Consider the following 27964-nt stretch of genomic DNA (forward strand, 5'->3'; position numbering starts at 1 on the left):
TGAGCATTTTACATTTTATGTTTAAATACTTTCTTTTATCCCAGCTTAATATGCAGAGACAACTGCCAACTGTAGGTTGATTGCCCAAAAAGTGCGAACACTATGTCTCTGTAATGCTGTTAAAACATTGTTGTGTTTATTTGAGAATCTCAATCAGCCAGAATAAGAATAAGTGAACAAACCTGCAGCACTTTTACACATCCTAAGTGATTTTTTAATGCATGATATCAAACACTATTAACGAATTTGCATAAAACAAACTATATAAACCATATCTTTACATTAATTGACTATATGATATTTCAGAATTCATTCATTTTAATTCAATCCATACATTGCCAATAAAAGCCAAATAAGGCTTTTGTTGGCAATTAATGCATAGTATATGTATTCCATTTTAAGAGTGTAGTCCATTATTAGACCAAGTAGATGCAGGCAGAGATCAGTGAGGTGCATCGCAGTTCAACTGGCAGGTCATTTCAATGAGGTTCAGTGAGGTCCATCCTAAATCCAAGGTTCAGGCAATGGCACATGAATTATCCCATATCTTACAGTTGGAGTTGGCACCAGTTCATCCTCTATGAAGTCCATCGTAGTAGACTGATGTGATATCTGGATGTCACAGACTGCAGTTAGTTGTCATCATTCAGAAACTCGTGGGGATCCGACACCAAGCAGGAACGTACCTTGATCTGTCTGGCTCTGGTAACCTTGGGATATGTATCCCGAGGTTGAGACAGGGAAACAAATAGAGTAATATTAGAATGGATACTATTCAATTTATTGCAGGGTTATAGATATGAGAAGTGTTTCTAGTTCAAGCAGACCTAACTAAAGCAGCATAACTATGAGTTGATGGACAAAATAGGTCTATGCCAGGCTGAATAGATGAATCTTTAGTGGGGAGCCCTCTCCATGTAGAATAAAACACAGTCTTCATCTCATATGTCTGGTCATTATTTAATTAAGAAATGAATTAAGTATACAGTTAATGAATTATAACATTACTATTCATTTCTTAAAGAGTAAAACTTTTTAATGAAGAAAAATCACTGAGTGCATCTTAAAGCCATGGTGCTCATATGGGCAATGTGAGTTCGATTATTACTTGAAGAATTCCCCAATCCCATTCCCCATCATTTTATGTCCTTTTTAAAAAATGTTCTGTCAATAAAATGACAAAAGGCCCAAAATGTTCTCCCCTTGTACTCTCATAATCCTCCTACTCTCAGACAGGCCTGTTTGATGACACACTGGAGAGAGCATTTAAGATTAAGCTGACTCATAAAAATCTGCTATGTGCATGCAACAGTGGTGACAGAATAAAGTGTAGCCTTTGGGCATGCTGATCTTCTGTACATCAAACACTGGGAACAGCCCTTGTTCTTCCTGACACATTTCTTTGGTACTTATCTTGTCTTCCATGCTTAATGATAGAGTCCAATAGAGAATTTGTCTGATCACATGAATGAAGATCAACCAGCAAACCCCCATCCCTCCCGAATTCTGCACCCACTCACCCCATTCTCTTGCAGCTGCATCTCACTGGGTGTTCTGTGGATGCTGTTTATACACTGTGCTCATTTTAACTTCAATTAGATTTTTAAGAAGTCATAAACAAACAGAGAGGAACAATTCCAAACCACTTTCTTTTTCTGGTTGGGCTATACGTTTAAATTTTGGATTAAATAAACAGTGACTCTTGCACTCACAATGCAGCTTCAAAGCATATTTGCATTGGAAAAACCAAGTAAACACACATCGACAACCAGATTCCTCTGAAACAATGTCGTACAAATCAAATATGCTGCTTCTGTTTTCTTTTTGAGTGGGCATAGTGTATGAGTGATTATGTAAAAGTGTTTTGCATGCCTCACATAGTTGATCTAGTCTCTCCTTTTTTACATACTGGGTAGAGAGCTGATTCACACTTTTCCATAAGTGGGGCTGTCTCCCATTCGATCAGAGTGTTAGCTTATCATTACTCTGCCCTCTACCCTCAATGTGACAGGCCAGTAGAGTATAAAAGCCCAGACGCACCCTCCTCTCTTGACCTGGCAACACTACACAAAGTCCAGAGGACATTGCATAACCATGCCTGCCGATTTTAATGGAAAATGGGAGCTGGAGTCATGCGAAAACCTTGAGAATTACCTTAAAGCACTGGGTAAGCCTGATCAGCTGTCCATTATTAACTGGTAGAGAATGCAATTTGCATTGCAAGGTCAGGGGTTTCCATTGAACACACAAACTGATTAAATTTATACCTTAAATGCACTGTAAGTTTGGATACAAGCATCTGCCTAATGCATATTTGTAAATGCATACAGAGTAGAGGAATAAGAGGAAGATACTGTGGGTATTTTTTAATGCAAACAGATATTAGATAAAGCCATTTACAAGGTAACACTGCATATGAAATTACAGTATTGGTGTTCGGGTTAGGGTTATACAGTACTGGATTATGAAAATGACCATGCCAAGTCAAAATATTCTCTCCTTCAGGGGTGGATTTGCCATCCGTAAGATTGCTCCCCACCTCACGATAAAACAAAGATCTTAATACAGGATGGAGACATCTTTGTGATTACAACACAGAGCACCTTTAAGATCTTTGAACTGAGCTTCACTTTTGGAGTTGAGAAGGAATAATTTATTAAAGAACTTTAATCCTTAACAGGAAAATAAGTGTGAGCAATTATTTATTATTTACTAGCAAACAGGTTCAATTGGATTTAACCTGTTTTCCATGATCTCAGTATATTTGTTCAGTGATGGACCTACAGTCAAACAAATAGAGAACAGAACTTTTACCCAGAGGGACAAAATAAATTAAGGGTATTTTTTCTGGGGACAGCTGAACACAGCTTGGGTTCCTTAATTTACAGTACTGTCAATCTATAAACTGTACACGTGGACAAGCCAGTTAATTGGGTTAAAGATTATTTTATATACTCACAGACACTAGTGAACTGGGAAGGGGTCATTCTGGTGGCCATACAGAAGGGTGAAAAGGCCAACAATGGATGGAAATTTAGATAGGAGACAAACTTTATCTGGTGAGCATATGCAGTTAACTGTTTGACCTATGAATTTCCATTACTTTTGTTTATGATTACTGAATAAGGATTTTGAAAGATTATTTGATAAGAGATTGCACTCAAAAAGAGCAATCTAATTAAATATTTTACACCTGAGCATAAATATAAAAGATTATATGAACTATAGAAATTTGTGTTCACAACCTTTTAATATTTAATACATTTCCATGAAATAAAAAAATACAATTTAGAAATTACAGTTTTAAAATTCCCTGATATTTCAACGCAATAAACATGGGAACCTTGAATTATACACAGATCAGTGTTAGAATCAACATCATTGCATAATTATGTATGAATACATAGGTTAATTATGCAATTATTTTTCATTATTAGTAGTAGTAGTAGTAATATTATTTTCATTATTTTGAAAAATGTATGTCATCTATTGGATTTTGTTGATGCTTCAAATAGTACATAATTCAAAAAGATCTGTTTTGCACACATAAGGGATGAACTTTGACCTTATAATCATTTTAATTGTATGAGCTGACAAATGAAGACATTGCTTGCCATCAAGTGTTCAAAAGAAAAGACAAGCGGGCACAAGAAATTGCCATGTATTTTGTTGTCACTTTTATTTTGCTGTACTTGAAAAGTCTATTAAAGTCCAAGGCCAGCAAGCTGTGTTAACTTCCAGGAGAAGAAGTTAACTCACATTATGACACTTTCAACAATTCTGTATGACTTTTTTTCCCCCGTGTGTATCAATAAAGTACTGTATTTTTGAATAGGGCAGAATGGAACAACAGAATGGGCTTCATTTGTCTTGTGTCTGTTACCATCACCACCACACACACACACGCACCAACATATAAGCCTGAAACATTATATCACTGTCAAAGATCATGTGAAATATTTCTGTAAACCTATGACTCCAATGTCATATACAAACTTACATACACATACAAGTAAAAACTAAATTTTAAAGCAAAATGTATAATGTACTGTTTTTTAATGTCCTTCATTTCATTCTCTTATCTCAGTCTTTAAATCGTGTTACTTGAATAATATATTGAATAATAATTTGGTCATTTTTTACATTTTATATTTTCTTTGTTTAATAAAAATAATTTCCTTTAGACTTGGAGACTGTTCCTCCATTTGCAATCTCGAACTTAAAAAAGAAATACAAATAATAATTATTCAATGTCTAAATGTTCAGAAAAAAAAAAAAAAAAACAAACAAAAAAAAACAACACCTTTGGCATTCATGGTCAAAATTGAACCGACCATTGAAAATGAATGGGAAAGACCAAAAAAACAGCAATTTTTCCTCAGTGTGAAAGACACACGCGCACACGCACACCCAAAAATACAAAAATGTACACAATGTTAAACACACACACTCAGAAATAAAGGGGTGAGATGATAACACTCTCACAATGCAGAACACACACACACATACAGAGAGAGAGAGAGAGAGAGAGAGAGAGAGAGAGAGAGAGAGAGAGAGACCAGGGCATCTACAGCCATCTTTTGGTCATTGTTGGCATTCCAATTCATCTGTTGTTTTCCAGCTGATGACAGCTATCTGACACATATAAACAAAATGTACTATAGAATGTTTGACATTGCAAAATGTTTACTCAGATTATGCTATTTTATACTCTAATTGAATTTTCAGAATTTTGCAGTTCATTTCTGTCTTTTGATGTTGATTTTCTTGACATTATTATGCATTTATTTTGAGTAATTAAATTGTTATGTTTGAATTATATTATTATTATAAAAATGCTTATTCTGTGTCTTCTCTTTGTAACACCATGGTCAGGTCTGATTGCAAGCATAATGCTATTAACTGCAAAAACTGAAACTTCAAATCAAATTTAAAATGCTAAACTTAATAATAGTTTGATAATGTCTAAATATCAGTGGTGGCTCATGCATTTTAATTCTAGGCCTTCAGTGCGATTCATGCCATTAAGAAAACACCATTTCACAAATAACAAGACACCCTATGGACATCATACATTACGTCACAGCCACCTATATATCACCAATTGACATTTTAAAAATATGTCCATGCACAAAATCAAAACGTTTAAAAGATGTTGAATGCTCAAGCCAGCCTAATTTCAACTGCAGCATGACTGCATTGTGAAATTAAATACTCTATTAAATAAGAGTTGGATACATCTCCCTAACTGACATTCAAAAGGGTTACCAAGGAGCTCTACAATACCTGGAAAAAGCTACCTAATAATATTTGTCATGTAAATGTCTCTAGCACTAAATTTTGTTTCGTCAGATCAGGGTACTCAGTAACTTTTCAAAACTTAAAAAGACAGAATGCTCAAGAAGACTAATTTACACTTTGAAAACTCAAAATGTTGCTATAATAATTCAAAAAGCACTTACCAATTTTAAGTGAAAATCATCCCTCCTTTCCTTTTTAATAAATTAATTAATCTCACTATCATGCAGATGATTTTGAGTTTTAAAATCCTTAAGGATCTCTTTCTCAATAGTGATTGCGACAATAATGACATCCGTCTTGCTTTCGAATTACGCCAATGCTTGATTATTACTCAAGGCCAGCTAGAAGGCCTTGACTGGGACATATCTAAAAGACCACACCCACCAAGAACACATTAATAATCTGATTGGCTGATCAATTTGACAATCTGACATAAAATGCCTATTCGTTTGCACTGCTGAGGGATTCAGTGGAAATTCTGAAGGCTTAAGGAGTGGAGCTCAAACTCACGCGCTGCTTCGGCCAAGAACTTCGGCTTCAGCATGTGATATGATACAGCTATTCTAGCTTCTGCTATGATAAGCATCTAGGAATAAATTCTGATTGGATAAACTTTTAGTTTTTTGCTATTCGTTTATAGATGAATTTGGAGTTGAAAGCGAAAATATATATAGGCAAAAAGGTTTTTTTTTAATAGGCATGTTAGGCCAGCAGGGAAGGCTTTGCTGGCCCTGAGAATTTGCCACTGCTAAATATATATCTAAATGCATATCTTGTGATAAAATATACATATATTATAATATAATATAATATATTTACTGTACTAAAGCATAAAATTAACATTATAAGTTATCAGAGATTTAGGAAACATGGTAAGTTGAAATACTGGCTTCTCCGAAAACAATGCTACAGCCAGAATATTCTACTTTGAAATGTTTGTTCCAGGCCAGAACATCTGTTTGTGTTTTGGCCTGTGTGATCCCACCCACTGCCTATTTCCCAATAGTATTTCCACATCCCAGGTTGCCAGATGTGAAACAAGTTAGCGGGCAAACACAGCACGTTGCAGCCATGGAAGCCAGCAATACCTCTAGCTAACATTGACAGAGTTATAAAAAATCCACATGAGCTGGTTTATAATTTTCAAACAATAAAAGTATTGCAAACGTATACATTAATTAATCAACTTACAGTGTAAGGCAGGTCGCTTGCTCGTTCCTGTTGCGTGTCCTCAGCCTGGCAACCCACGTGTGGAGGAGGGGGCGGGGGAGATTACTCTCTACAATTTTGAATTTGGACTGCAGTACCCATTTTAAATGCTTGATGTCAATGTTACATATTGCTCATTTAAGTTACAAACAAGGCAAGCCATCAGACTACATAGTACTGTAGGTGGCTACATCTATCTACTTGGCTGTCACTGGCATAACATGTTTTTCAAGTCATGTTATATATCTTTTATTCACCATGGCAGCAATCTGCCACCAATTTTGTTCAGATTGTCATAATTTCTTCATGTTTCAACTAATAGAAGTGTGGGTTTTATTTTTTTTTCTTCAAAACTTGCTTTTTTGTTTATGCAAATTAAATGTACATGTAAATAAGATGATAAAATGCAATCAAAATAGCATAAAATACCAAAAGATGCATAATTTTATTGTTCTTACTTCAGAGAATAATTTTTTTTATAAATACTTTCATCCAAAAAAAAAAAAAAGGGTTACAGATCGAACTTCAGTTCAAAAATGACTGCGCATACCAAAGGGAGGTGTCATTTTTCAATACCATAGGAGGGTTAAATATGCAGTTCAAGTTTCACTCAGGTCGTAAACCATTACAGTACGAAAAGAAAGAAAAAACACTGATAAACCATTGTTCATTATTAGTATTCATTAGAATTGTATTAATATAATTACTATTTTCATAAATACACTGGCAGCCAAAAGTTTGAAAAAATGTACATATTTTGCTCTTATGGAAAGAAATTGGTACTTTTATTCACCAAAGTGGCATTCAACTGATCACAATGTATAAGGACATTAATAGAGTGAACATTTTTAGAACTTCTTAAACTACTTTAAAGAGTTCTCTTCAAAAAATCCTCCAATTGCAGCAATGACAGCTTTGCAGATCTTTGGTATTCTAGCTGTCAGTTTGTCCAGATACTCAGGTGACATTTCACCCCACGCTTCCTGTAGCACTTGCCATAGATGTGGCTGTCTTGTTGGGCACTTTTCACACACCTTACATTCTAGCTGATCCCACAAAAGCTCAATGGAGTTAAGATCCATAATACTCTTTTCCAGTTATCTTTTGTTTCTTTGCCCACTCTAACCATTTCTTTTTGTTTTTCTGTTTCAAAAGTGGCTTTTTCTTTGCAATTCTTCCCATAAGGCCTGCACCCCTGAGTCTTCTCTTTACTGTTGTACATGAGACTGGTGTTGAGCGGGTAGAATTCAACAAAGCTGTCAGCTGAAGACATGGGAGGCGTCTATTTCTCAAACTAGAGACTCTGATGTACTTGATGATCCTCTTGTGTAGTTGTATCTGGGCCTTCCACATCTCTTTCTGTCCTTGTTAGACACATTTTTTTACCTAATAATTCTGCGTACTGTGGCAACTCAAAAATAAACACAAAGACCATTTTAAGCTTAATTTAACAAACCAAATAGCTTTAAACTGTGTTAGATATAATGGCAAGTCATTTTCTAGTGCTGTTTTTTTTTTTTTTACATCAGTAATGTCATGGCGATACTTTGTGATCAGTTGAATGCCACTTTGGTGAATTAATTATATATATATAATTGTTATGTTTTACAATGATTTCTACATACGCTCTGCAAAGCAATGTAGGTGAAATATTTTTAAAGATTACAAATCATTATGCACCGTGCCTCAAACGGCGATGTTATCCGAAATCATACGAAGATTTCCGAAGCCATCCTAATGTCACGTCAACGCTTCCTACGTCAAACGCACGGGCTTTGAGGAAGTTCCACGTCACATTTGCCTGCCGTGCTATGAACTCAGGCGAATAACACATCAGACTCTCAGTGGATGATTTAAATATTTGCCACTGAAGGCGACCAAAAGCAGCGAACGCAAACATGGTAAGTGCCGCATCAATATCTACATCATGTTTAATTTAACACTGGATCACAGATTTTAAGAAAAACTGCGCTTTCTGGAACGTTAGCTAGCACTATTAGCTTAGAAGGCCTTAATAATGGCCACATAGGCAGTTCTCTCTATGTGTACTTGTGTGTTATTCCTTGTTTTTTTCTCGATATACAATTTTCATACAAAGCTTTAACATTAAGCAAAATACAGCTAACCCTCATTGAATGGTGTTGCAGGTCACTTGGTAGCTATATATTGTCCTCTTTCTTGCTAACAGCTGATTGTATGAATGTGGCTGTGTACTTTAAATTATTCACATGTTGAAAATAGACACTTTTGAAAATGTAATTTTATTATCATAACATATTGTCATTGTCTTGTGACTTGTGTTGTTATTGCTATTCTGTTGCTTTTATTAGCTGCTGTTACTCTTTCAGGCTGTTTTAACAGAGTGACAACTTTTAGTACTTATCTAATGAAGTTGTATTACAAAATGTAACTTCTTTCTTGTCTTGAAAGATTGTTAGCTTTTGTATTTTTAACTTGTGTAATTGTTGTGTTCTTGGTCCAGTTGATTTATAGTAGCAGGAGCTGATGGTGGATGTAAGCTGTCATCTAACTGTAATTTTGAATCTTCTTATGTAGCCTCTTAGGCTGGACATCAAGCGTAAGCTCACGGCTCGATCTGACCGTGTTAAAAGCGTAGACCTTCATCCAACCGAGCCATGGATGCTGGCCAGTTTGTACAACGGCAGCGTTTGTGTCTGGAACCACGAAACACAAGTGAGTAGAAGGGATTTGCCGTTGGTTTCAGAAGCTTCAATACATGGACAGACATGGCAACTAGACACAGGCAAGGTCACAAAATAATGCATGCACAGTGAATTACAATGTACATCTTTGTCCAAGAAGGTTTGGGAATGTTCTGATAGTATGTATAATGTTTACGTATTGCTCATATAAAATAGTACATTGATGGGATATTTACTTTTTATAATGATTGACATTGACTGTCCATATATTGATAATGGTGTTTCACTTACCCTGCTGATATTTACTAATTACATGATGGATACTGCAGAGCATTATGTATGTTGTATGTTCATATATTAATGAGTTGTATGGCTCTTTATAGACTCTGGTTAAGACGTTTGAAGTCTGTGATCTGCCTGTAAGAGCCGCCAAGTTTGTGGCCAGGAAAAATTGGGTCATAACCGGTGCAGTAAGTATATTCTAAAACTATTATTCATACATATATTTTGTGGAGCATGAAGCACTATAGATTTCATACTGGTAACCTGTTTGATTTAATGTCTTTCCCTTTTTTGTAGGATGACATGCAGATTCGCGTCTTCAACTATAACACACTAGAGCGAGTGCACATGTTTGAGGCTCACTCAGATTACATTCGCTGCATTGCTGTGCACCCTACCCAGCCCTATATCCTCACGAGCAGTGGTACGTACAGATAGAATAATGCATAACACAAGCTCATCATTTCTAATGAATGCATTTTGAGTTTTCTCTCTTTTCAATACATTTTAATCTACATTTATTTTATCTATTTATTTAGATGACATGCTGATAAAGCTGTGGGACTGGGAGAAGAAATGGTCCTGCAGTCAGGTATTCGAGGGCCACACACACTACGTCATGCAGATTGTCATCAACCCTAAAGACAACAACCAATTCGCAAGTGCATCGTTGGACAGAACCATCAAGGTAAGTTTGAAAACATATTTATGTTATGCATGCATTAGCCTTCCACCAAATGTCACATTGAAACATTAATAGATGTTGGACATATTGAGGCTTTTTTTATATTGAGCAGTGGTGCTCATTTGAGGCTAACATTAATCCGGATACATTTAAAAATGGTGTTTTCGTTTCAAAATGCTCTCCGTCCACACTAGCGTTTTCCAAAAGTTGCTCGTCCACACTGAAATGTATTAAAATGCTTAAATCATGTTATTGCACATGAGGAAAATCCCTGTTGCATGTATGGTCTGAAACACAATTGTACACGTGTTCCATCACCATACACCAATTCCAAGTAAAGTACCTTCGCATTTGAAGGAACGCAATGTGATCGTTGTACAAAGTATCATTTATTTTTTAACAACGTTATCAAAATGAGTATCAAGTACAATGGCGGCGCTATAATACGGGCAGCCATCTTGATTGTTTTGGTTGGATAGATCACATGACTGCGTCACATGACAACAAATACATCATCATTTTCAGATATATCCATTTTCACAGGCCACACTACAACGCAAAAACTCAGTTTACAAATTTATACACTTTGGAGTGCGTTTTCAAAAAGCTCAATTTCTCGGAAAACAATTCTGTCTCTGGATGGAAGGCCAAAACGAAGAGAAAAAGATGCACTTTCAAATGAAAACTTATTAGTGTAGACAAGGCCTGAGTTATGCAAGTTTGAATCTAGCTTGCAGAATTTCCAGATACCATTTATCTTTTTCAGTTTCTCTCTAAAATACTGGCAAAATGGGCAAAAATGATAAAAAGCAATTACATCATACTTAGATTACATGTGTTGTGTTTCAGGTTTGGCAGCTGGGCTCCTCCTCTCCTAACTTCACTCTTGAGGGCCACGATAAGGGAGTGAACTGCATTGATTATTACAGTGGAGGAGATAAACCCTACCTTATATCAGGAGCTGATGACAGACTGGTCAAGATTTGGGACTATCAGGTATAAATGTCTATTATTGGTTTCTGCTTCCTTGATACTTATGCAGCTGTGAGTCATTCTTGGTGGTCTTATTTATCATGTTGTGTGTACCTTTCTCTCCTTAGAATAAAACATGTGTACAGACTCTTGAGGGTCATGCCCAGAATGTGTCCTGTGTAAACTTCCACCCGGAGCTACCAATCATTATCACTGGATCAGAGGATGGTGAGTTACAGTGCATACGACTGTCATCTTAAAGTAGATCTTTAAATGATCGCCAATTTACAGAATCTCAGTGGCTGAAATGTAGATTAACCCAACAGAGCGTCGTGCTGATCTAATACAGAATTGTAATTGTTTTGGGATTCAGGCACAGTTCGGATCTGGCATTCTAGCACCTATCGTTTAGAAAGTACCCTGAACTATGGTATGGAGCGAGTGTGGTGTGTGTCCGGCCTGCGGGGCTCCAACAGTGTGGCACTGGGCTATGATGAAGGCAGCATCATTATTAAGGTAATAAAATCATTTCAAAAGGAGCATTGTGCGAAACAATGTGTGCCTGTTAGTTGTGTGGCATGCTGGTTGAAGCTCCTGGCTGGTAATCAGAAGTTTACCATTGTGCCTTTGAGCAAAGCACTTAACCCAAGGTTACCCCAAAGGGATTGTCTCTGTAATTTTGTGTCACTGAGATGCTCATTGTGGATAACATTTTTGTTTTTTGTTGTAGCTTGGTCGTGAGGAGCCAGCCATGTCAATGGATACCAGTGGAAAGATCATCTGGGCCAAGCATTCAGAGATTCAGCAGGCTAACCTCAAAGCCATGGGTGATGCTGAGATCAAGGATGGAGAGAGGCTGCCACTGGCAGTAAAGGACATGGGCAGCTGTGAGATCTACCCTCAAACTATCCAGCACAATCCTAATGGCAGGTAAGACCCTCACACTCATGTACTCGCAACAGTCACATTTACATGCAACCTGACCAATATTTAATATATCTTTGATATTATTTAATAAAAACTTGTTGAAAAGCTTGTTATCCAAAGACTCCATTCAACCCTAATCTTGTGCTCAGGTTTGTTGTGGTGTGTGGAGATGGAGAGTACATCATATATACTGCAATGGCTCTAAGAAACAAGAGCTTTGGATCAGCACAGGAGTTTGTGTGGGCCCATGACTCATCGGAGTAAGTGCTATACTTGCATATCAAAGACATATTTGTACTGTACTGGATCAAAGACGATCCATGGCAAGACTGTGTTGAAGTATACTTATGGCTTTTTTTAAATCAAAGGTACGCAATTCGGGAAAGCAGCAGTGTAGTAAAGATCTTCAAAAACTTCAAGGAGAAAAAGTCTTTCAAGCCAGACTTTGGAGCAGAAGGTAAATGATTTTGCATTGTAGGTAATAGTAGTCAAACTTGGCTCTGGTTTTAGACTGAATCCTTTAATGCAATCTTTGATGCCAGGGACCCCCAATATGATGATCCCTGTGCGAGGGCCAGTTTGAAAACGCCTCTATAAGGTCATCCAGATATTAAATGGCCACTACACCGAGTAAATCACTCACATATATGATTAAATTTCACACTATAGGAATAAAATATGTCTGTTATTAGCCACTGGCTAGTAAATATTAAGATTTTACTCACCATTGATTGAGTCATGTAGTGGTGAAGCACCAAGATCCTTTTACAGAATAAGAAGCTGGATTTAGCCTCGTCTTTAACTGTGGGTTGTGTCTCGTGAGCACGCATTCCGTTTTTTGGCTGCACTTTTCCACTGACTGTTTTCACAACATGCTCTGTTGTAACATGACTGGACATCTGTTAAAAGGCAAAAGTGTTGCAAGAGAGCTTGTAGATTTGAATTTGAGAATAATATGTAAGTAAATGTTTCCTTTTGGTTCAGTCTGTATTTGTCCAAAGACAAGATCCCCGCACCCCATTTTCAGGTCTTTTTTTTTATTTTATATCCTTTCTGTTATTTACAGGCAGTTGGTGATCAAAAGGTAAAAATAAGCATTAATTCCAATAACAAATTGCCCAGATGAGGTAAAAACAACTGCAACTTCTCTCTTGTTAATGTACGATGCACTTACAAACAGTTGTTTGTGGATCAAGGATATTTTGGATAGTAGTTTTGATATAGTATCACTTTATTATTTTTAAAATATGATTTTAAAACATTTGTTTTATCTGTAATTCTATGCTATTCTATGGGCGGCTGTGGCTCAGGTGGTCGAGCGGGTTGGCCACTAATCTCAGGGTTGGCAGTTCGATTCCAAGCCCACTTGTCTCCACATGCCGAAGTGTCCTTGGGCAAGACACTGAACCCCAAGTTGCTCCCAATGTCAGAGTAGCGCCTAGTGTGGCAGCTCTGCCGTCATTGGTGTGTGAATGGGGGAATGAGTCACAGTGTAAATCCTTTGAAATCCGCTAAGGTTAAAAAAGCAATATATAAGTGCAGACCATTTACCATGCTTATTATTAGGTTCCAACCTTGTGAATATTTTGTTGAAAAATGTTAATGAAATTTCAAATAGAGGCAACAGCTTCTATCATTATTTAAAAAAAGTTCATGACATCATATGTATTGATAGAATGTGAAATTTGGAACATTTTTAAATGGCTAAAATGTGATTAAAATAATGAAAAGTGGAATCTAAAATAAAATGTGCAATCCCTCATACTATATTGTGAGAAGTCATATACTGTATATGAATACTGTAGATATGAAAAAAAAAAAAACACCCCTTCTCGATTTGCTTAATATCTTTTTCTTTTTTTGTCTTCAGTTTCATTTCGATTACATGTCATCAAAAGTCTAGCGATTAAATAAAAATGTACTTGCCAGTGGCAATTCTTTCTCCAAAATGGCTGTAGAGGGTTGTAAATGCACACTGAAAATCAAATGTGCATATATTATGCACTGCATGTACTGTAAATTGCATGGAAAATATTTATTTCCATTTCATACTGGTTCTAATAGAAGTAGCATGGTAACCTGCTATTTTGAACAGTACTTTCAAACTGTGCACAGCTCTCGTGGTTTATGAAAACATCAAAAGCACGGTTTTGTGTTTGCAGGTATCTATGGTGGTTTCTTACTGGGTGTCCGATCAGTGAACGGCTTGGCTTTCTATGACTGGGATAATACAGAGCTGATTCGTCGCATTGAGATCCAGCCCAAACATGTGAGTTCTGCTGTCCGCTGCTCTAGTTCACTTCACCATCATACTTTGTATATACTCGCTACTTAAAATATTACTGCAATTGCTTATCACATCTGATCTGATTATTTTCCTTCAGATTTTCTGGTCAGACTCTGGAGAGCTGGTGTGTATTGCCACAGAGGAGTCTTTTTTTATACTGCGCTATATGTCGGAGAAAGTTGCCACATCACAGGAGTCAAATGAGGGAGTTACTGAAGATGGCATTGAAGATGCTTTTGAGGTGAGCATACAGTATATTGGAGTCAAAGGCAACACTTGAGTATTCAATCCAGTTCTTTTCAACATGTGTTTGGAAACCAATGGTTGAAGAAAGGTCTAAGCTCCCTGTGGTCTGTGTTTGCATGTGCAGGTCCTGGGAGAGATTCAGGAGGTGGTTAAGACCGGTCTGTGGGTGGGAGATTGTTTCATCTACACCAGTTCAGTCAACCGACTCAACTACTTTGTTGGAGGGGAGATTGTCACCATTGCTCACCTTGACAGGTCCATTCAATGTTCATCTAACCTTCATTTAAAACCGTTTCAAGCATTTTTGGGATATCTATATCACATGTAAAGATGGAAAGAGCGGCTTCTCAAATTTCATTTATGAAGAATATTGTCTAAAAGTGACTTGTTGCCCTCAGAACCATGTACCTGCTGGGATACATTCCTAAAGACGACCGTCTTTACCTGGGTGATAAGGAGCTGAATATTGTCAGTTACTCTCTTCTGGTGTCTGTGCTGGAGTACCAGACAGCTGTCATGCGCAGGGACTTCGGCATGGCAGACAAAGTGTTGCCCACCATCACAAAAGAACAGCGAACCAGGGTTGCCCACTTCCTGGAAAAACAGGTTAGATTTCCAACTAGTGCTGCACGATTAATCATATCGCAATCGCGATGCTAGCCTGTGCGATTTATATGACGGCAAATGCTGGGATTTTATTAAATAAATAAGGGCATGTGTGGACGTGACAGCCCATGAGAGCTGTTTGCCCATTTTCTACACCGCTAATAAAAAGATGACCAGTCAGTCTCGGTTTAGGGAGTGGCATGTGTGGTCATGTCATGTGAGTTTCCGGTGTTCAGCGTGGAAATCAGGTGAAGATGGATGCCGAGCAGACCGATACTGGCGGCTAGAAAAAATAACACAGATCACAGCTTGGCGATATGTCTGTATTTCATAAAAAATTAAAGTTAATATAATACAGGAGCGTGGCATGTAAATAAGCTCAGACTCCAAAACTGTCATTCTCGGTGCAATCAGTGCTGCTTCAACCAGTCGCGGAAGAGACCCAATCTGAGCGGGAGTCGAAACCAGGAGAGATTTAAAGTTCTGCCGGCTGATGCGCACTCTAACACAGAGATGCTCGTCTCTCACCCCCGCTGTCTGCAGCTCGAGTGTCTGATAGAAACACAGATCACAGCTTTGTGATATATCTTTATTTTATCTTTAAAGTTCATATAATATGGGAGCGTGCCATGTAAATAAAAACAAACTCCAAAACTGTCATTCTCGGTGCGGTCAGAGCCGCTTCAACCAGTCGCGGAAGAGACCCAATCTGACCGGGAGTCGAGACCGTGAGAGATTTAAAGTTCCGCCGGCTGATGCGCACTCTAACACAGAGACGCTCGTCTCTCACCCCCGCTGTCTGCAACTTGCAACGTGTTCCATCATTGATGAGATCATCATAAGATCAATCTTATGTGAAAAATAACATTAAAATTACAAAAACAATAAAATGTGTGTGTGTGTGTATGTGTATGTATATGTATGCATGTGTGTGTAATATATATATATATATATATATACACACACACATATATACACAACAACAGTTTTAGTGGTTTGAGTGAACCACACTTTTATATCCAGTTTCCTTTTCAAAAGAGTTTAAACAAAGTACGTTACATCCTGCTTAAATGTCCCTGTTTGTTTGGACAATGTTATTTTCCTGAAAATTCCTATATTCTTATTTATTCTATTATATTTAGGTGTAATATTGAGAAAATAACAAGTTTGCAGTAATGCAAAGATATTATTTAATTTTGTAAAAATATTTTAATTTGAAAACACTGTGCATTTATAGTTGTTGTTGTTAATAAAAAAAAATACACATTTCAGCATTATCAGTAATCTATTTGTGCATTTTCCTTGATAACCAAGCAAGTTGACTCATGATACCATTTGTTTATTATATCGCAATCGCATATCGCAATATTAACCTCAATAATCGCAATATGACTTTTTTCCCAAATCGTGCAGCCCTATTTCCAATGTTAGCTGGCAAACCATGATCAATCCTTTTAGAAGTACTGCCAATATTGTTGAGTTCTTGAGTATGAAAACACTACATATTTGGTAATACATTATATCCTTACACTTAGCAAACTGACCAGCAAAACAGCTTCACCCATAATAAATTAAACTAGAAGTCCAATGCTACAAACATGTGTCAAGAAAACCTTGTTAAATTAATATTTTACCCCAAAATTAAAAGTTTCATAATTTTCTCACCTTCATGTCATCCTAGATGTGTATGACTTTCTTTCTGATGCAGAAAACAAAGATTTTTAGATTAATATCTCACCTCTGTAGGTCCATACAATGCAAGTGAATGGTGACCAAAATGTAAAGCACATAAAGGCATCATAAAACTAATCCATGCGACTGGGTGAGAACCGATCAAAATGTAACTCCTTTTTTACTATAAATCTTGTAATCAGCAGTCACCTCAGCAATCATGATTTCAAGCTTGATTACACTTTCTTGTACCGTCTAATGCTCTGCGCATGTGCCAAGCACTAGGAAGTGTAATTAAGATTGAAATCATGATCATGCCTAGAGACTGTTGTGGCAAGACTTACAGTGAAAAAGGAGTTGCCTGTTCTCATCGAATACCGATTGGATCAGAAACCACTGAAGTCGTATGGATTACTTTAATGCTGCCTTTGTGGTTTTTTTGAGCTTCAAAGCTTGTCACCATGCACTTGCAATGTATGGACCTACAAAGCTGAGATATTCTTCCAGAAATCTTTGTTTGTGTTCTGCAGATGAGAGAAAGTCATACACATGGCATGAGCGTGAGTGAATGATGGGAGAACTTTAATTTTTGAGCTGATCGACTACCAAAAGCATGTGAAGTATTTTGATATGAAACTCAATACATTCTCTGATGTCCCAACTATCTACATCTATGTGTCTACAGGGGTTCAAGCAACAGGCTTTGGCTGTCTCCACAGATCCAGAGCACAGGTTTGAGCTGGCGCTACAGTTAGGAGAGCTCAAGATTGCATACCAGCTTGCAGTAGAAGCTGAGGTTTGTTATAAACGAATGATACAGGACAATAAATATTATTGGTTGTCACATCAGCTCCCCCTAGTGGTGACCAGACACATTCAACTACTTGAGACTTACTAGCAGGGGTGGAAAGAGTTCTGAAAAATAATACTCAAGTAAAAGTACTGTTCTTAAAAAATGTAGTTTGAGTAGTTTTTTAGGACAGATACTTTACTCAAGTAAGAGCAAAAGAGTAGCTAATTTAAAAGTACTCATGAGTAGTGAGTATTGAGTACTGAGTTGTGAAAGTTATGCCCCTTTATAATAAAAATGTGATGCTGCAATTTAAAAATGTAGCACGCATACTGTAATTTACATTCCCTTTTAATAAAAAATTTAGGTATTTTATTGTCAACTTTTAAAAAAAGTAACTTATGATACTATAAACACTACATGAATCTAATTTAAAAATTAAATAAAAGGGTGACATGATTACAGAAATGAAAAGATAAAAAAAAAGTTATTTTCAATATCATAATGTATGAAACAGTTCCATTAAAATCAGTTTATGTGCCGGGTCTAAATTTCCCTTAATGCCGACTGAGTTAGTTACTGTTGTTCATAAAACTTTACACCCCTGCTCACTAGTCAACGCCAACGCTATGTCACATGACTGGCTCATTGATTCAATTATTCTTACAATTTATGTCAGAGAAAAAGCATTATAGAAGTGTCTTTTTAGTAAAAGTAGTGTACAAGATTCTGCATGGCAGCTCTAAGTTACTTTTAATGAAATTTCATTGTATTACTATTCTTCTGTAGTCGGAACAGAAATGGAAGCAGTTGGCAGAGTTGGCCATCAGCAAGTGCCAATTTGGCTTGGCACAGGAGTGCCTCCATCATGCGCAGGACTATGGAGGACTGCTGCTGCTGGCAACTGCATCTGGCAACGCTTCTATGGTTGCCAAGCTTGCTGAGGGGGCGGAGCGTGATGGCAAAAACAATGTTGCCTTCATGACCTACTTCCTGCAGGGAAAGTGAGTAAATAGAGAAAAGACCTCCATCAACTGAAATGCATATTGAAATATGTTGACTGCACAATTTTTTTTTTTACATGTATTATGATACATTTGTAAAGTCTTGATATTTTGTACACCATTAATAAGGGTTGTCAGACAAAGTCACCTCTATTTTGGAATATAATATTTTTGATTTAGTTGATTTTTATTATTTGTTTTTCTCACTAGACTGGACAACTGTTTGGAACTTCTAATAAGGACCAATCGTCTACCAGAAGCAGCATTTCTTGCTCGCACATATCTGCCTAGCCAAGTGTCCAGGTCTGTGTTCCTATTTGTGTTGCCACAATTATAATGATAGCTTTTGTTAAGGAACAACTTGCTGTAGAGTCAAGGGAAGGAAAGTCACAATGCATGTACAGTATATAGGAAAATATTATGCAGTATGTATTAGTTCGTAGTAATAATTGTGTTCTGCCCAGTAAGCTGTGCAGTAGTATTCCATTCTGATCATAGCCAAGGTGTTTGTTGTTTGACATTGTGCCAAACTAGGCATTTGAAACATCAAGCTTAAAGTGATAGTTCACTGAAAAGTTAAAAATGATCATTTACTCACCCTCATGCCATTGCAGATGTGACTGACTTCTGCAAAACACAAATAAAGATTTTTAGAAAAATATCTCTGCTCTATTGGTCCATTCACTGTAAGTAAATGAGTACCAAAACTTTTAATCTCCAAAAATCACATAAAAGTTATCCATAAGGCTCCAGAGGTTAAATCCATATTTCCTGTGATTATAAGTGTGGGTGAGAAACGGACTAGAAATTTTTATTTTCACTTGTGTGTGTGTATATATATATATATATATATATATGTTTTTTATATATATATATATATATATATATATATATATATATATATATATATATATATATATTACAACAATTAAAAAATATTTTTGGTATTTCACATTCTTTGTATATATCGCCACCTAGAGGTCAGGCCTGGTCATAGGTAGAGATTTATTGTTAAAAAGGACTTTGATCTGATATTGACCTGTTTTTCACCCACACCTATAATTTCTGAAGTCATGCATTTAATCACTGGAGTCACGTGGATTAGGCTACTTTTATGCTGATTTATGTGATTTTTGGAGCTTAAAGATTTTGGCACCCATTCACTTACATTGTATGGACCCACAGAGCTGACATACTCTTCTAAAAATCTTTGTTTGTGTTCGGCAGAGGAAAGAAAGTCATACATTTCTGGGATGGTATGAGGGTGAGTAAAAAAGTGAATTTTAATTAGTGAACTATCCCTTTAATGTCTGAATGAAATCTTGTCTACAATAATTCTGTGACTGTGTGATTGAAAACAGGGTGGTTAAGCTGTGGAGAGAGAGCTTGTCTAAAGTAAATCAGAAAGCAGCAGAGTCTCTGGCAGACCCCACAGAGTATGAGAACTTGTTCCCTGGGCTGAGAGAGGCCTTTGTGGCAGAGCAGTACCTAAGGGAGACCTGTCTCGGACAAACTAGACCTGCCACTGACTACCCATTGATCACGGTAGGAAAGCAGCTTTTTTTTATGTTTTCCTGTTTACTTCCAAGCTCCCCTTATGAGGAAACCAGTCAGCATTTTTGCAGACATAAGCAAACAAATTAGACAAACCTATATCTTCTAAATGCAGTGTCAAAACTAAATAAAGATGAGTGGTATTTACTGCCACATTTAATTTTTTATTTTATTTATTCAAAGTAGTTTGGTAATTGCAAGCAATAATTTGTTCTTTTCTAATCCATTTAATTTCAGATGCCTATTGAAAGCAGTTAAAATCAGTGTTGTGAAATTACCCTTGTATCCTCATCATGTATTTTCTCTCTCTGCAGCCCAATGAAGAAAGGAACGTGCTGGAGGAAGCCAGTGGTTATGAACCCAAAGGCATCTTCCCCACTCCCACACAGGTAAGTGTGCCTTACATACATTTATTTTACCACAAACAGAATTAATACACAAGCACACTACAACTCTGATCATTAGAGCTCATATATATATATATATATATATATCTCTTTTATAAATAAGCTAACTAAAGCACTTGGGTTTATACAGCAGGTGAAGGACACAGAAGAAGAAGCCCCATCAGTGGGTGTTTTAGCTTCAGTGATGGCAGCTGTCTCAGCTCCAGTAGTTGCAGCAGTCTCTTCCTTGAGTTCTGCTGAATCCCAGCCTGCTCAGAAGGTTGAGGAGAAGACAGAAGAAGAGACTCTCAAGATTTCAGCCGCAGAACAGAAGGTATTCAGACTGATGCCTAAAGAAACCATGTTAATGTCTGACTTGAAGTGATTATTTACATTTATAGCAATCTAGCCATTATGTAAAAATGTGTTGTATATGCCAGACAATCGCCTATTTTAAAAATAGTTATTACGATTTATGATAGTGGATTTAGGATGGCCACCACAGTGTGGAGCTCTCCAGTTATTTTGCTGTTTTTTTTTGTTTGCCCTGAAAATTTCTTTTCAATCAGTTTCACCAGAGATGAACTGTTAAATATTCAGCAGCAAACACCAGATACATTTTTACTGGTATTTGGACATTTTGTTGGACATTTTAGTTGGAAGAGCTGCGGTGTTGTTCAAGCGCGCTAAAAGACGCAAACGAGGGAAGCGAGCTGGCCCAAGGGACAAACTGTGTCAACGCGGCTTCCGAACTTCTATCCCATACAAATAAGGACTTTGCTAACTCTGCTGCTCTGTGCTTCACGGAAACCTGGCTAAGTGAAATTACTCTGGACAGTGCTTTACATCTGCTGTGCTTTCAGCTGTTCAGAGCGGATTTATCAAGGAAAAAGAGGCAGTGGAGCATGCTTTTACATCAATGCAAGCGTTGAGCACTCTTCCTCAACTGTAAGTCTTTTACTTGCCACGGAAGTTTTCCTTGTTTATTCTGGTTAGTGTTTACCTTTCTCCACAAGCATGCTTGAATGCTGCGCTGCAACAGCTGGCTGATCAGATCACAGACATGGAACAACAATACCTGGACTCACTTATTATTATTATTATTCTTGGGTATTTTAACAAAGCAAACCTCCCATGTGAATTGCCCAAATACAAACAGCACATGCCCAACCAGAGACAGAAATATGATGGATCACTGTTACACTACATTAAAGAATGCATATTGGTCTGTCCCTAGAACAGCTTTGGGACTCTCTGATCACTGTCTGGTTCATCATCTTCCAACCAACAGGCAGAAACTAATATCAGCTAAACCTGTAGTTAAGAATGTAAAGAGTGGGCCAATGAAGCAGAGCTGGAACTACAAGTCTGTTTTGACTGCACTGATTGGAGTGTTTTTAAAGTTGGAGCTAATGACCTGGACAAGCTCACAGATACTGTGACATCGTGTATCAGTTTCTGTGAGGATTTGTGCATTCCTACTAGGACTTATTTAACAAACAGCAATGACAAACCATGGTTTACAGCAAAACTAAGGCAGCTTCGTCAGGTCAAAGAGGATGCTTACAGAAGTGGGGATAAAATAACAAACACACTGACAAAGGAGTTTACTGCAGCTAAAAGAAGCTACTCTGAAAATCTGGAAAACAAGTTTTCAGCTAACAATCCTGCATCAATGTGGAGTGGCCTGAAAGCCATTACCAACTACAAGACACCATCCCCCAACACTGTAGGGAATCAACTACTGGCTGACAACCTGAATGTGTTTTACTGTAACAATTCACACCAACACTTCCTGCAACCCCCCCCCCACCCCCGCTACTCAAACTGCACTTAACATCTGTGAAAAGGATGTGTGCCGGGTCTTGCGGAAACAGAAGACAAGGAAAGTACAAGGCCCAGATGGTTTTTCCTCCACTTGTCTAAAAGCCTGTGCTAACCAACTACCCCTCATCTTTAGACAGATCTTCAACACATCACTAGAGCATTGTGAAGTTCCCAGCTGCTTCAAATGCTCCAACATCAACCTGTCCCAAAGAAACCTAAGATTGCAGGACTTGATGTATACGGACCTGTCGCCCTGAAGTCTTTGGTCATGAATGAAGTGGTTTGAGGGACTGGTGTTGGCCCACCTAAAGGACATCACCTGACCCTTTCTGGATCCCCTTCAGTTTGCCTGTCCAGCTAACAGGTCGGTGGATGATGCAGTAAATGTGGGACTGCATTACATACTGGAAAATATAGACAGATCAGGGACTTATGTAAGGACCCTATTTGTGGACTTCGGTTCGGCTTTCAACACAATCATCCGTGCTCTCTATGGAATAAATTAACCCAGCTTGCATTTCCCACCTCTATCTGCCAGTGGATCACCAGCTTTTTGACAGATAGGCAGCAATTAGTGAGACTTGGGACATTAACTTCCAGCACATGTACAATCCCAGCAGAGGCCCAGCAGATCTACTTCCTTTGCCAGTTGAGGAAGTTCAACCTGCCACAGGTGCTGATGATACAGTTCTATTCAGCAGTCATTGAGTCTGTCCTTTTGCTCTTCAATAACTTTGTCTTTTTCAGTTCATCTACCTAGTCAGACATCATAATAATTTAAAGGATAGTCCAGACTGCTGAACGGATTATTGGTACTCACCTTCCCACCCTCCAAGAACTGTACACCTCCAGAGTGAGGAAAATGGCTGGAAAAATCGCTTTGGACCCCATTCACCCAGCGTTGAATAAGATTTGCTGCCCTAATTTAGCCTTTTATTTGCCACGGGAGTTTTCCTTGTTTATTCTGGTTAGTGTTTACATTTCTCCACAAGCATGCTTGAATGCTGCGCTGCAACAGCTGGCTGATCAGATCACAGACATGGAACAACAATACCTGGACTCACTTATTATTCTTGGGGATTTTAACTAATTCTATTTAATTCTATCCCTGTGCAATAATTTTTAATTAACAATTCGCAATTATTTATGAAACATTATTGTCATAGACACATTTTAAAATCGTGACAGCCCTAGCTGCAATGGGGTCTGAGTCCTTGTGGAGCTGTGGTGTGAACAACAAGGGGTCTGAGACCACATTAATGTGAAGAGGACCAAAAAAGGAACTGGGTCCTCTTAAGTCCACTTACATTGTGAACACCAAAAGCACTGAGGTAATTTGCGGCTGGTTCACTTTGTGAAACCACCCAATATCTATTTGACATATCCTACCTCTTCTTCACAATACATGAATCACCTTGCACGTAACTGTATCTGTATATAATTGATTTTAACAACATTATTGCCCTATTGTAGTTTCCTCCTGTATATTTATCTGTTGTATCATATTTTTTATTCTTATTTCACTGTTTATGTATATACTGTATGTTTATATGTATATTTCAAATGTTTGTATGTATATGTTGTATGAATATTTTTTTGTATTCTCTTTGTGCTGGAAGCTTCTGTCACTTTGACAAATTCCTTGTGTAAGCATACTTGGCAATAAAGCTAATTCTGATTCTAATTAAAAGTAATTTTCCTCTTAAAACATTTAAGGCATAAACTACGCACTTTATCTTAATTTCATGGAATTTCTACAATGACATTGAAAAACTTTGCATACTGCTGCATCCATACCAAAAGGTGTCGGTATGAAGTCCAAGATGACTGTCGTATCGGTCACTGAAACATTTACAAAAACAAATTTGTAAAATAATTTGAATCAGACATATTGACAAATTTCACATGGGTATTTCTAAATGGTTGGGGTGTATTTAAAAAGAATCCTGGAATAAACACACTTCTGTGGTAACAAGCCAAGGGATTACACCCTTGCAGGATCACTAAAGAAATTTATTTAAACCACTAAGTATGTAGTTAACATTTATCTGCAGACTAACAATGCCAGATAATATTTAGGTTTTATACCATTTGGAACAGTCTGATCATTTTGATAATATATTTTCAGGTTATTGATGAACTGGAGGACGATTTGGATAACTTGGATCTGGATGACATTGACGCCACAGACGTTAATCTGGATGATGACTTCTTAGATGACTAAACCACCAGCCCTGAAGCATTGAGTTTATTTAAGTGACCAAACACCCCCCCCTTCCCACCCCCTCTTTTTTTTTTTTTTTTTTTTTTCCCCTTCCTACAGAGCAAGGCAAGTGTGGACTGGGCTGAATATGAATGTGTTTTGAGACGTAGCACAAATGGAAAAAGAAGAAATAAGTGTTATTGATTCTGAATTTTTTCTGGACCTACAATTTACATTTTACCCCTACACCAACTTATACATTGATTCTCGTGTGTTCTGTCATGATAAATCATGGTGTCTTTATTCATAATAAAGACTACTATGCTTACAATAACTGGTCCTGTCATAATACTAAATTGTTCTCTGTACTGCAGGTGTTCTGCATTGATTCTACCATCAGAAATTGTTTTATTTTACATTTTTAGACATTGTTATATATACAGTATCTTCTAGGAACCTGCCATTAGCTTCCTCCCATTTTCCAACAGAGGATGTGCGCACACAAAAAAGGGTGATTTACAGTGGCAAAAAAAATATGAGAACCCTTTGGAATTACTTGCATTTCTGTGTTAATTATTCACAAAATTTAGTCTGATCTCTAATACTTTAAACTAATGAACACAATCTGCTTAAAGGGATAGTTCACTCAAAAATGAAAATTCTCTCATCATTTAACTTCATGCCATCCCAGATGTGTATGACTTTCTTCTGCTGAACACAAAGATTTTTAGAAGAATAGCTCACCTCTGTAGGTCCATACAATGAAAGTGAATGGTGGCCAGAACTCTGAAAGTCCAAATATCACATAAAGGCATCATAAAAGTATCCAAAAGACTAGTGGTTTAATCAATGTCTTCTGAAGCGATCCAAATGGTTTTGGGTGAGAACAGACAAAAATGTACTCTTTTTCACTATAAATATTCCCAATGCAGTCTCTAGGCACGATCATGATTTCAAGCTCTATTACACTTCCTAAATTGTCATCCAGCACTCTGCGCATGCGTCAAGGACTAGGAAGTGTAATCGAGCATAAAAATCTAGAGACTGCGTTGGGAAGATGTACAGTAAAAAATTTGTTATATTTTGAGTTGTTCTCACCCAAAGCTGATTGGATCACTTCAGAAGACATTGATTAAACCACTGGAGCCATATGGATTACTTTTGCGAAGCCTTTGTGTTATTTGTACCTTCAGAGTTCTGGACACTTATTTTTTGATTGTGCTAACCAACAGAGCTGAGATGTTCTTTTAACAATCTTAATTTGTGTTCTGCAGAAGAAGAAAAAAGTCATACACATCTGGGATGGCATTAAGGTGAGAAATAATTGTAGTTTTCATATCTTTATTGGACATGTTTAATTTTTCTCTGTCAATTCTGGAAAAAAGTATGTGAACCTTGTATCAAATAACTGGTAGAAGCAACTTTTGCAGCATAACCTCCACCAGACATTTCCTGTAGCTCTTGATCAGCCTTGTATATCACTGAGGAATTTTACACCATTCTTCTCTTCAAATATATTTTGGTTTATTCATATTTTTTGGAATTTCTTGCATGAACAGCACTATTCAGATCATGCCACAACATGCCATTTGGACTCTTGACTTGGCCATTCCAAAACATGAATTCCTTCCTCTTTAAACATTCTGTTGTTGATTTGTCTCCATAAAGTCAGTAAAATATAAAACGATCTAAACTTTTAATGAAAAAAATAAAAATAAACATGGTATCTATTACATTTCTCAATGCTGGCTAGGATGGGCCAATCACAATCGTTTATTATTACTGGATGAGGATTTTATTTTATTTTTTTTTATTTTTTTGTAGTTTTATAAATTGGGGCGGATTTCCATTCATAGGCATGAATCCTTGCAATTATCAGTTTTAGTAAAATGAACTATCCAGTGTAAAATGTCTGCAATAAAATATAAATGTGCTGTGATTTAAATGCTGATGCATGGAGGATTTATTTTTCAGAACGTAATGCATTCCCTGCAGGAATAACATGTGTCTTGTAAGACAGTTAGTGACAATATGTGCAATTTCGATCTGTTGGTCAGTTCCCCACTCAAAACTACCATATGAATTTTGAAAACATGGGATATATCATATGAGTCATATGTGGATTTGTTAAAGGCATCCATAGAAATTATCAGTTGTTGCTTTCTGGGTGAGGAAATCAGCAGACAGGTATTTCAGATGAGCAGGCAAGAATTGTAATTTTTTTGAAAGGGTTAATGTTTCTGAATGAAACCTTATTGTAAATAAATGATACACAAAGGATATATTTAAGAGTATGCAATGAAAATAACTTTCAATTTATCTGTGCACTAATTTGAATTGTTATTATGTATTTGTTGTAATGAAACAATATTTTGATCATAAATGCATGGGGACAGTAAAAGGATGTGCTGATGACTGACAGGATATTTTTCTGTACTATAAATGTTAATGATGCACATCTGTCATAATTACAGAATAAGGATATGATTGCATTATTTCTCAATGTCAGTACTAACTCAAATAAATAGATAGATGATAGAATGATAGATGGATGGATGGTTGGTTGATTAGTTGGTTCATAATTCATACCATGTTGTAATTGAGAAAAGGAACCATTAATCGCTTTCCTCAGTTGTTATCTACAGGTATGTTGATAAAATTTGCTTTCGTTATTGTGGCACAATGACTTGCAGTTTTTTCAAGCATTTTTGTCTACTGAAGTGAAATTAATCTGCAAGCATCATTGTGATCTTGAGCATTATTTTCCAAATAGCGTTTGGAACATTTGTTAGCCTGTAGCTTAACTTTACATAGCCTATCCCAAAATATCCTTTCTGTTAAAGTATTTTTGGTGAGAATATCAGCTATAAATGCTACATGGCCTTTAAGAGCCTTAATGCCATGATTCTCAATATGGAAAAACAACAATTAAGCATGATAATTGTGCTAAATTTAGTTCAGGCTGCCTTTTTTGGATTGCTGTGGTGTGCCATGACGGATGTAGACATCATCCTGTCCATTAGATGGAGCCAGTGCTCCTAGTGATAAATCAGAAACTACTGCCAAATGCATAAATGTAAATAAATGTAAAGGTTATCAGTTCCTGGGAGATCACAGAAAAGGATAGAAATGGCATGGTCATTTGTGTCAAACAAACCTTACCAACTTATTGATAAATCATAGCATGTTTATAGGAAAAATTCATGACTGAAGCAAATATGATTGTCTATCTTTTTTCCACATCAATCATGTAATTGTTCATCCCATTGAGAGCTGTGACAATATGGCTGACACTTCGCCCTTTTCAATGGCAGATAGTGTCTGCTATCTCTGCACTTTCTCTTTAAAGAC

The 27964-nt window shown here is 36.9% G+C and overlaps 1 protein-coding gene across 1 annotated transcript; it reads left to right on the forward strand.

The window, feature by feature from the left end:
• The first annotated feature begins 8282 nt into the window (after nucleotides 1-8282).
• copb2 (COPI coat complex subunit beta 2) lies at nucleotides 8283-27000 on the forward strand. Its single transcript, XM_052129022.1, has 22 exons — nucleotides 8283-8411; nucleotides 9067-9204; nucleotides 9557-9643; nucleotides 9753-9879; nucleotides 9995-10143; nucleotides 10990-11136; nucleotides 11241-11340; nucleotides 11486-11628; nucleotides 11843-12042; nucleotides 12189-12299; nucleotides 12408-12496; nucleotides 14202-14308; nucleotides 14424-14567; nucleotides 14697-14827; nucleotides 14971-15178; nucleotides 17535-17645; nucleotides 18429-18643; nucleotides 18854-18946; nucleotides 20005-20188; nucleotides 20512-20586; nucleotides 20735-20917; nucleotides 24539-27000. Exons 1-22 carry the CDS (start codon nucleotides 8409-8411, stop codon nucleotides 24632-24634), a joined length of 2841 nt encoding a protein of 946 aa, XP_051984982.1. The 5' UTR covers nucleotides 8283-8408; the 3' UTR covers nucleotides 24635-27000.
• Nucleotides 27001-27964: the final 964 nt, after the last annotated feature.

Source organism: Xyrauchen texanus, chromosome 6 (assembly GCF_025860055.1).
Source record: "Xyrauchen texanus isolate HMW12.3.18 chromosome 6, RBS_HiC_50CHRs, whole genome shotgun sequence".
Taxonomy (NCBI): domain Eukaryota; kingdom Metazoa; phylum Chordata; class Actinopteri; order Cypriniformes; family Catostomidae; genus Xyrauchen; species Xyrauchen texanus.

Coding starts and splice junctions, on each gene's coding strand:
- copb2 (XM_052129022.1), top strand. Junction 11,341..11,485: donor TATCACTGGATCAGAGGATG/GTGAGTTACAGT, acceptor TTTGGGATTCAG/GCACAGTTCGGATCTGGCAT. Junction 12,300..12,407: donor TGGGCCCATGACTCATCGGA/GTAAGTGCTATA, acceptor TTTAAATCAAAG/GTACGCAATTCGGGAAAGCA.